This window comes from Hipposideros armiger, unplaced genomic scaffold (assembly GCF_001890085.2).
Source record: "Hipposideros armiger isolate ML-2016 unplaced genomic scaffold, ASM189008v1 scaffold_107, whole genome shotgun sequence".
Taxonomy (NCBI): domain Eukaryota; kingdom Metazoa; phylum Chordata; class Mammalia; order Chiroptera; family Hipposideridae; genus Hipposideros; species Hipposideros armiger.
In genome coordinates this window covers 3,486,060-3,497,058 of record NW_017731457.1, presented here as the reverse complement: position 1 = coordinate 3,497,058, position 10,999 = coordinate 3,486,060, and the positions used below count along the sequence as shown (strand labels likewise).

General features: G+C 44.6%; 1 protein-coding gene across 5 annotated transcripts in view; it reads left to right on the top strand.

The window, feature by feature from the left end:
• The first annotated feature begins 10,413 nt into the window (after positions 1-10,413).
• Positions 10,414-10,999, top strand: part of CUX1 (cut like homeobox 1) — a 376,257-nt gene continuing 375,671 nt past the window's right edge. For 2 of the 5 annotated variants that reach the window (XM_019646872.1, XM_019646867.1), the window contains exon 1: positions 10,414-10,687. In XM_019646872.1, coding sequence (XP_019502417.1) covers positions 10,625-10,687 — 63 coding nt within the window. In that variant the 5' untranslated portion in view covers positions 10,414-10,624. The remainder of the gene's footprint in view (positions 10,688-10,999) is intronic. The other 3 variants (XM_019646871.1, XM_019646870.1, XM_019646869.1) reach the window with 2 other exon arrangements.

Sequence of the window (10,999 nt, the reverse complement as noted above, 5' to 3'; positions counted from 1 at the left end):
GAGAAAAGAACATGTTGGAACTAGGATTTGAATACAGGCAGCCTGGAATCAGGGAAGTGTTCTTAACCTTCATCATTAGGCAGGAGTTTGCAACATCATTTCATTTCATTTTCAACCTCAGCTCTATGTGACAGGTGAGCTATGGTTCAGATATTACAAATACAGATGTAGAGTCTCAGAGAGGTTAAGTAACCAGCTCAAAGCTGCCCAGCTTCATAGCTGCAGAGCCTAGGGTTTGCACACAGGTCTATGGTGTCTGATGTCCATGCCTGTGACCTTTTCTGCACTATCGCCCTGTCTCCTCTGAGACGAAGGGTGGATGAGGATTTAGCTCCTTTTTTCATCTGTATAGTGGCAGAGGCAATTGTTCCAGGGAGCCTGAGGGAGGCAGTTTTTAAGAGAAGCAGAGACAGGAAATTTGGTCTATTGTTTGAAACAAGAGGTGCAAACAAGTCTCCGCTTTGAAGTGTTGAATAACAAATTCCGCAGGGAATGGAAAGGCGAGAAACTACAAGATTCTTGAGCTGGTGTCAAATGCGCATGGCGGGAGGGCAGGAGGGGAAGAAGGCCTTCCAGAAACTGGAGCAGGATTTGTTTGAAGAGAATGTGTCTTAACTAGATCAGACTACAGAGGACAGGATGGGGGGCCAGGGAGTCGTTCATTTGTTTTTTCCAGTTTTTGACAGAAAACACAGCATCCAAAAGTAGGGGGTAGGAAGTAAGTGGCTCAACAGTAAAATGCAGAGCAGTTCCAAAACCCCCCAAAAGAACCCCAAACAAACAAAACAAAAACCAAAAACCCCACCACCTGGTCCGACTCAGTTGGTAATAAAGTGCAATCGGATAAACGGAGCTTGTGTAAACTAATCCCACCTCCCACTCATAAGTCAGTGTTAACTTTAGGAATGAGAGAAGGTAAGATACCAAACTGGAATGGCTTGCAATCGCTTTGCTAAACTGCACGCCTTAGACTAATCACGTATCCATGACCCCACCCTCCTAGGCAGACTTGTAGCCAGAATGGGATTGTTAATCAGATACTTCCCCAGACAGTCCATTAGACCAGACTCCCCTAAAGTGAAGAAGTAAGAACCCTGGGCAATTAATTAGAAAGGAGATTCCAATGATGACGGGGAAAACACATCCTTCTCCAACTGCTTAGATCGCCAAACATCCCGTCTGCCTGTACTTAAAGGGGAATTGAGACTCTCATTGTCTCTCATTTGCAATCGATGTCTCATTCAAGACCAAGGTCAGGTTATCAATCTTTATTATAGATGCCCTGGACCAGGGGGTTTGGAGCCTCCACTGCTGCAGAGAAATGTCTGGAGACAAAACCTCTACCGGGAAGGACTGCTGGCGAACAGGCTGCTGCAAGGTAAGATGGAGGGCTCCCTCCTGAGCGGGCAGTACCCAGGACTTCCTGAAGGGGTGAAAGAGAAGCTACCTGTCCGATGTCCCAAGTAAGTTCTGGTCAAATTGGGGCCCAGGTGTGACAGAGCAGCTGCGCGTACATCTAGGGTAGTGCAGAAAGCCCTGATTTGGGCTTATCAGTGAGTAAGTCCCATTAGAGAAGTCTACCTCTCTGAGTCTCAGTCTTCTTATATGTAAAAGGGGAATAATGCTTTCTGCCTTGCAAACCTGCTGTGAGGGTTACAGATAAAGCTGTGTAAAGCACAGGACAGATAGATGGCAGGTGCTCAACGGATCATAATTGTTTTTATTAGGTGGTTTTGCGGACAAAGATGACTCTTCCAGTCTTGTAGCTTTCAATCTGGCCTTTCCATCCTCAGGACATCAGTAGATAATAGGATGTCCTGCACGGCTCTCTCCCCAGTTCCCTTCCAAGAGTTTCTGTAATATGTTTTATTTGTGGGAGTCCTGACCTCAGAAGCCTGCAAAGGGGAAAGAAGTCTAAGGGAGGTCCATTGCTGACTCAGATGGGGTTGGGGGCCTCGAACCTTAATGTCTCAAGAGCAGAACTGACCAGCTACAGCAATGGACCTGTGTGCGATTGGGGTTTGCAGGGTCTTTTACCTTCATTAGACATTATTTTCTTGTGCACATCAAATAACGTATAGGATGGAATCAATTATGTGTTTCCAAAGTGTTCTCAGCCAGATTTTAAACCCTCTCCAGAGCAGGCGCTACTGCACTTCATTTGTCTTTATATACACCCCTATCTTGACTTCCCACCTGCTCCCAGTGCTTGTGCGCATGCGCCCTCCCCTCCCTAGCCTGACACTGGCCCCGGAAGCAGTTGCAGATTTGAGCGGGCTTCATTTCACGTCACATAATGGGAAAGCAGGAAACTTTGATTCTCTGTGTGTGGGTCTGGTCTCAGCCAGCCCTGATCTCTAAAATAAAAGATGCGGGGTAAACAGGCCTTGAAGCTGCATATGAGAATAGCCCTTGCCAAGGTCAAACCTACCAAAGCTTTCATTCTGGTAATCAGTGCTTATGTTGCCAAAACAAAGAAGGCTGAAGGGTTACAATGCTCTGTGGCATGAAGAATGTGTGACAGGGAGGTGAAAGGCATTTAATAACCAGCAATGATATAGCATGACATCACAGGATGAGAAAGCCATTTGGGGCAATTTTCTCTCAAGCTGGGATTTCTTCCCATGGTGCTCAGCCCTCCAGTGAAGAAGGAGCAGAGAGCTCCCTCAGGTTCCAAACCTGGCACACAGTAGGCCTTCAATAAATATCTGCTGGAGTCATAAGTAAATACAAGCATCAATTTCTTCAAAAAGGCGTTTGGGAGGGGGCAGCTGAGATCATGTCATTAGAAGGTGGTCAGGAAATTGAGCAGGTGTTTGGCAGCCTGTTGAGAAAGCCAGTCTCTCCATCAAACAACTTTTTGGTATTCTGAATCTGTCTGTTTGTCTGTAAAACAGAATGAAAATATCAGCAGGAATGCCGACAAGCAAAGTTTGGGTGTGTGGATGTAATGCAGTTGAATGAGATTAAATAATAACAGTTGACTTTTATTGGGCGTTTACTGCACGCAGGTAATGATCGAAGCATTTTATGTAAATTTTCTCATTTAATTCTCGCTGCACACAATGAGGTGTACACTTCTGTTGGGGAAACTGATGCTCTGCAAGGTTAGCTGACATGCTCAAAGTCAAACCATTCTTCATCAGAATTTGAACCCAGAATTTTGAACCCACATCTGACTTTTTGTGGTTGTGTACTGTTTAAATACTGACTGGGCAGATAAGGCCAGGGTCCTTTCTGACACAGGGAGTTGGAAATGGGTGCTGGCATAGAAATGGGTCATCTGCGGGAACCTCACATCACTTGGAGCACTGTGGCATATAGTCCAAAATGGCGGTCTCCCCATTTCCCCTTCACAGATGTCACCAGCACCTTCCCATCTAGCTAGCCTTTATGATGCCAGCCTGAGTTCTACCTCCTGGGCTCCCAGCTGAACAGCCCACTCCTTGTGTCTCTTCTCGTATGGATTTAGTCTGTGCTGCATTGTGCATGCTTTTCCTGACTCCAAATACCCTCCACCTTTCTTTCCACCCCTTATATCCTGCCCTGTTCAAGACCCCCTAGTTTCTGGAATCTTTTGCTCATCTGAACTGAGAACAAATTTCAGTTCATTGCTAAGACCCACGCTAATGCTATGGCATGCATTAGCATTTCATCAGTTCCTTTCCTGGATATTGTTTGTCTTGTGCTTTAGTTGAATTATTCTTTTTTCACATGTTATTGCCTTAGTCCCCCCAAAATTGTAAGCTTGTGAAGGCGTGGACCTTGTTCACTGCTTCTGTGTTTCTTTACAGTGTCTGACACAGCACTTTACTCAACAGATAGTGTGTGGTGGTTGGACAGTGGACCTTCCAACATTCTTGGTGACATCCCTTATCTTCCCCCTCCAAAACCTTTCTAAAGAACACAAGGATCCTGCATAGCCACAGTTTAGCATTTGGCATTGTATCCCTTGTGACTTCCTCCGCTCGACCACAATGACTTCAATTTCTCTCAAATGCCTTTGTATTTTATATTCACTTCAATTAGCATTAATAGAACAACACTTTGCGCCTTTATAGGATCTTTGTTGGAGAGCTCAAAAGCATTTTACATGAAAGCATTAATTATTCCCATTTTACAGACAGGAAAGCAGAAGCAAAGTCTAACAGTGACTCAGTTGCAAAATTAGAACGTGATTTTCTCTCTGTGTTTTCAATTGTCTATTGTAATTACTAGATCATGCTACCCTTCAAGGTTAGAGTTTAAATTACTACTTAAAGAAATGACATAGGCTTTTTCATAGCCTTATTTTAAGTGATAGCTGCTATTTTCCTGAATTGTAAAGGGAACATATGCTCATGTAGAAATCATAAAATACAGAAATGTTAGAGAAGATAAAACTCACCCATAAATGCATTGTCCAGAGACACCTACTGTTAACATTTTAATGTGTTTTCTTTCAGCATTTTATATGAATATAGAATGTTGCTATCCTTTGTAACGGAGCTCATACCATGTCCCATTTTCTTCTTATATAATAAAAATTTTCCCATGTCACTACATATTTTACTAAGCATAATTTTTAATGGCTACACACTATTTCATCACTACACACTATTCAATAATGTTTATATTGTTGGACGTTTAGGTCATTCCATTAGTTGTTTTTTGGTTAGCTTGTTTTTTTACCAGAAATACCCCTGTGATAAAAAATACTTGCATTTTGTTATTTTATTCAACATTTATGTTTTTCAGATTTTACGTGTGTGTGTGAATATTTTAATAAGAAAAAATAGTTGCTAGACTAGAGGCCCACTTTCCTGGCTTCGTCCTTCTATCTCACATACACAAAAAATTTTGACATCTGAGAGATTCTGCTAGCTACTTAAACCTCTAAAGATATTATAATACAGATTCTTGAAAACTGACACTAAATCAAATATCTAATATGAATGAAGCTTGAGGGAATGAAAAAAGTCTTCTACTCACTGCTAGAAATATCAGCTTTCCTATTTTCCATTGGAACAAGCTTTCAAAATCTTACAAACCACACTTACCCAGGAAAAAAAATAATATACAAATCTGACAGTGCTTATGACAAAAGAAAATCTAATTACATTCTTGAAAACAAATCTTCATTCAGCTCCAACTGTACCACTGCAGAGATGTGTCATAAAAGATCCTGTGGAGAAACAAAACAATATTTTGCTTCATGTCCTGAATACAATTTTAGAAAAACCACGTCTCTGCCGTATATGTCCTGGCACCAGGGACATAATTGTGTGTTTAAAATATTGGATGGCAAGCTGATATTGTAAGAGTAATATTAATAATGAAAGGTCAATATAAACAGAATGCATATGGTTCATATCTCCCAGGAGCAAAGAAAAGGAATTAATATAAGATCTTAGCACAGAACTTGAACTTTACATTAAGCATGATAATAATATTTATGTAGCACTTTACATATTTCAAGCCCTTTCAAGCTACTGATGATGTACACTATTAATTTCTACTGATTCAGCAATGACATCAGTGAGTCATGCAGAATGGCATTTATTTCAGTAGTGTACAGGAAATATGTAATATGACATTTATGTGGACATTTTACGATGAGATAAAAAGGGGAAAATGAGATATGATACTCCAATAAACTCTAAATTTTAAAAAAATTGATATTAGAATATAAGTTTGGTTAAAAGGGACTGGAGCAGGGGCGTGAGTGGCTGGTGAGGTGGGGTTTGGGAACTTGTGGGGTGATGAGATGCCCCAGGTACCTCTTACAGGTTTGGAAGACCCAAAGCAGTGAGTGTTTGAATCCATTAAGCTAGATGTATTTTCCAAGTGTAAGCTACCTCCATCTGAAGACTGTGCTGCAAGCTTTCTTGTTTAAGACAAGTGGAGAACAGGACGTAATCATTAGAGGTGCAGATAGCTAGCTAGAGAGAGCTAGTGGCATCGACATATGCCGTCCAGAAGTGGAAGGCAGAGTTAAATGGTGAGCCAGAAATTAAGTCTTTGAAGATCTCAGAAAGGGTCTTAGAGACTGAGAGATGCTGTCACCAAAGAGAGGCTGAGAGGGTGGTGAATAGGAGAGTCTACTGTTCAGAAATCATTATAGTTTGTTCTTACAAGTTTGGCAGGTTCTTGGTACAATTACATAACTACACATACATTTGGCGTATGGAGATGAATTATGTACTATGCATGTAATTACATGTAGCAAAATGTGTACTTTTATTTGGTGGCTATTTACATAGTACAGTGAATAGTGTACTTAGAAATAATTAACATAAAGTGTTCTTTTAAAAACAAAACAATTAAAAGTAGTGAGCTCTGAGAGAGACAGAGAGAGAGAGAGAAGGGAGAGAGAGAGAGAAAGAATCTGGAATCTTCCTTGTTTATTCCAGTTGTCTAAGCCAAATTGTTCTGGAAGACAGTCACCAAAAACAAAAGGAAGAGAGCCTAATATCCCTCTGTTATTCATAATCATTTGATTTAAGGAAAAGACCTTTTCAAATTTAAAGTGTCTCAAAACTTCCGTCTGGCCTTAGATATTGCTAAATATAAAACATGCACAAATTCAGTCAACTTGAATGAATACTTTGATATAATTTTCAGCTTCTGTACTTGTAAAATTGAGATTCCTGTATGATTTATTCATATTTACCGTGCATCAAAAAGTAGCCATGCCTTTATGTTTATTTTTGAAGAAATTATGATGTAAACATTCAGCATTATATATTGTCTATGGTTTTCTGAAATATTTCTTGTTGAAAACTATTGAAAAACAGTCTAATTTGAATGCTAAAATATTCAGAAAGTGAAGTAAGGTTTTAGAACGAATCTCTCGAATTTTTTTTTAAGCATATATCACATAGGATTCAGATTTCTGAATTTTTTTCATTATTCTTGGAGTTAAAAACTTTAGATTATTTTCAGCTTTTTCTGGAGATAAAGTTTCTAGGTGAAACTTAATTTTATGAGTCCATTATAAATAAGATCTCAGAACATAAAGACCCTTTTGTGAGGGACAAAGAGGATGACTTTTTTTTTTTTTTTAAATAATGCCCTACATTGTAGACATTTTTCAGTTTGGAAGAAATTCTTGATGGTTAGGTTAATTCCTTCAAGGAATTAGGTTAAGTGAATCAGAATAATTACTAAATTAGAATCTTTAGAAAACAAGGTAATGTAGTTTTCTTTCTTGGGACTACCAAAGTAAGGCCAATTTAGTCATAATCAACCCATATGGTAGGTTAGAAAATTTTCCAATTTCCACCTTACTGGATTTAATCAACCGTATGTAGATGTTGGGAGACAGGAGGGTCCACCAATGCCAGGAGGGTAGGAAAGTGTGAACTTCTAAAAGTGCCTTACAATTTCCTGTAAGTTAGAAGTTAACATTCATTAGTATTGTCACATCCCCAATATGGCCACTGAATTTCTCACAGGCAAAATAAAACGAGTCAGAAAAGAAATTTAGGAATTCTGGGCTCATATATTAGTTATTTAGTTGCCTTATTTGGTCCTAAGCTATATTTCATTTAAAAGTATCTGGTACCAAGTCACGTTAGTCAGTTCGCCCCCCGCACCCTCCCCTGCCCCCTCATCTGACTACTTGTGAACTGGGAGTTTTCTTTCCCCAAAGGGAGAGCCTGAACGTCAAAAAGTGAAAAGAATGCCTCTGGATTGTTTTTCTTGTGCTTCATTCTAAGTAACATCAGTTTTGAGTCAAGAAGCTTCTTGGTATTGGGCCAGTTCTCTTGCTAACCTGCCTCTTTCTCACACTTTGTTCTGGGTGGTTATAGCCATTATTCCATTGTCTTTGTAGATGCTAATGGAGATCTAGGTCCTAAAAAACCTTCGCATTTTCTAAATATTTTATACAGTACACAGCTTTGTAGAACCATTATATCTGGATGGTAGTGGGTCTTCCTGACAGTTTATAATGGTGAGACTTAAAGTCAATCTGGAAGGAAGGAAGGAAGGAAGGAAGGAAGGCAAGGAAGGAAGGAAGGGGAGAAACGAAGGAAGGAAGGAAGGAAGGAAGGAAGGAAGGAAGGAAGGAAGGAAGGAAATAGCCTTTAGAAATAGATACACGTAATTTGTTCTTATTCTGTCTATACTCAAGAAAAATAAAATGTACTTTTAATAGTTTTTTTTAGGTCTCTGTTCATTTCACTCTGTTAAGATAATTTTTAATCAGTGGTTTATCTTGATGCCATTTTAAAGTGGTACATTTTGTGGTGCTGGCAAAGTTATTCTAAACTCCTGCACCCCCTGTAGAGAGCAAGAAGCCTTGTATAATCCAAAACTTTGGTAGAAGAAATCTAAATTTTATTTAAATAGAGCTTAACCTCTGGACCATTCAATGTAGTGTTTTTCTACTAAGTCAAGTTAGTATGTAAATAATGTAAATATAACCAGAAATGTAACAAGGGTATTTAATACTTATCAAATTTATTTCTACAATATTGCAGTAGATTCAGAACCCTGAATTCTAACCAGATGTACTTCTGGAGTATTACACAGGTCATATATATTTCACTTTTTTTTGGTTCAAACCTAGGGGATTGACACGGTAATTAGATTGAGAACATCTGCACCAAATCCAAACCATTTCCCTGATCCTTCCTTGGGCCTCCCCCACGGGAGGATTTTTTTTTTTTTAAGTCCGTGCACATTTTGTCTAGCCCTCTTTAGAGCAATCCGGAGGTCTCCTGAGCTTGCCACTGCACAAATAGGAGGGGAGGGCAGCCGTACCAGCAAGGGTGGGATGCAAGAGTCATCGTTAGATGTGGCATTTAGTCGGGACAGGAATCGGAATGCCTTTTCCCGCCAAGGGCCTAGCTCTGGGACAGGGCGTGGCCGGGAGTGCGGCGCGCCGGTGGGCACGTGCGCGGGGACCTGAGAACGCTAGTGTCAGGGCGCCGCTGCCCTCTACCGGGCAGCACTGTCGGAGCTGCAGTGCGGCAGCCGGCCGATTGCGCGCGGGCGCGGGCCGGGGCGCTCCACGCCCCGGCGGCCCTCGGCATCTCGAGGTCGTGATGTCTAGCACGGAGTCACTGCATCTGGGGCCCAGGCTCCCGACTAGCCTCCGGCTCTCGCGCGCTCCCAACCCACCTGCTTCCTGCCCCTTTTACTGGTCAAGGCTGCGATGGGGACGCCAAGGGAAGCACTCTCCAGACCTCAGGAACCGCGTGTTGACTCAACTGAAGCTCCTGGTCAGCAGTGCGAAACCTGGGGTCGCTTGCGTTCTCTAAATCCTGGGGACTTTTCATTTCCAGTCCCTTCATTCAAAAATGCTGAATTCACCCCAGTGATGAGCGCCAAACTCTCGAACTCAGTTGAACAGCAATTATATCTCACATGTTTTATTTTGTATTCCATACAGATTTTATTTACATGTAATTTTCAAGATTAAGGAATTTGAGGATTTGTTTTAATTACACTTTAAACGAAGTGCGGGAGAGTACAAGTACAGTATTCCTACTGGAAACTAAAACTCACACGTGTATATAATCAATTAAAGATGACGGTCATAAAACGTGTGCTTTTTGCCAGGTTTCTACGAAGAAGAAAAAATCAAAAGGGAATTGAGTTTTTCGTTTAAATTTTAGCGTTTCTGTAAACTAGGAACCATACTTTCTGTTATAAGTGCACCCACACTTTTCAAGTTTCTGCACCCGAAGGAGTGAAAACAGAGGTGTCTGGACTACAGGAAGTTTCTAGGACTGTTCCGCTGAAGCGGTGCGGGGGAATACGGAGCTGTGCTCCGAGACTTTTCCTGTCGTGGTCTTAGCCGGCGCAGCTCAGGCGAATAGGGGCCGCTCGGACCCCTGGCCACCGGGTTGCGGTACAGTGCGGGGCGGGGACCGCGCGGCCATTGTGCGGGGTATTAACTTGTATGGCGACATGAGAGCTAGGGCTGGCTTCCCCCAACTCCATTCCCCCCAACATGAAATGCTTGGTCCCTGGCGGGCTTGGTCTTGAGTCCAGATGGGGCGCATGGGCTGGGTGTTCGGCCAGCACACCCGGCGTGGCCCGGGCCGCGCGGAGTCTGGGCTCGGGCAGGTGGTCGCGGCGGCTCCGCGCCCGCGGCGCCCCGCAGGAGAGCGAGCGAAAGCTGCGCTGTTTCCGCGCCCGCTCTCAACGCGGCCGCAGCCCCCAACCAAGGGCCCAGAAGAGGGTGGCGCTCGGCCAGCAAACGCGACCCCCGGGGGGGTCAGACAGACGCCCCAGGTGAGCGGGGCCCGGGGCCTCCCGCGGGGGCCCGGGATGCCTCTCCAGCTGCCCTCCAGCGCCCCCACGGGGCCGGGCCCGCGGTGGTGCCCGTTGGGGCTGGGGGCCTGGGAGGGGCGGGGGTCGCGGGCCCGGAGCCCGGCGCGAGGGGAGGGGAAAGGGGCAGCGCGCGTCAGGCCCGGCGGCGGCCGCCGCGCCCTCGGGCTTCGACTCCGGCTCCGGCTCGGGCTCGCCATGGCTGCGGCGGCGCCGTGAGGAGGAGTCCGCGTCCTCGGTGGTGGCGGCGGCGGCCGGCTCCAGGCCGGGTTTTGGCGCCGCCCGCCTGCTGCCTCCTGGCGGCTCCTGAACTCCAGCCCCCTCTCTATCAGCCTCTCACTCCGTCTCAATATGTCTCAAGATGGCGGCCAATGTGGGATCGATGTTTCAATATTGGAAGCGCTTTGATTTACAGCAGCTGCAGGTCAGGCTTCTCCGCGCTCGGCCTCTCGCCCGGGGGTGGGGGCTGCGGGCGGTCGCGGCCTCCCCCGGGGCCCCCGGCTGCCCGGCCGACGGGGGGCCGCGGCGGAGGGGAGGAGGGGGGTGCCGGGGAAAGCGGGGCCGAGTCGGGGACAAGTCCCTCTCGCTCTCCAGCCCCCATTGATAACTCGCTTGATCAGAAATTGATCCTCTTTGTTCAATTCATCGATCAGCCCAAGATGGCGCCGGGAGCCGCCGCCGCCACCGCTGCCCCCGGGGTCGGCCCCCACCCTGGGCGCCCCCCCGGCCCTGCGCC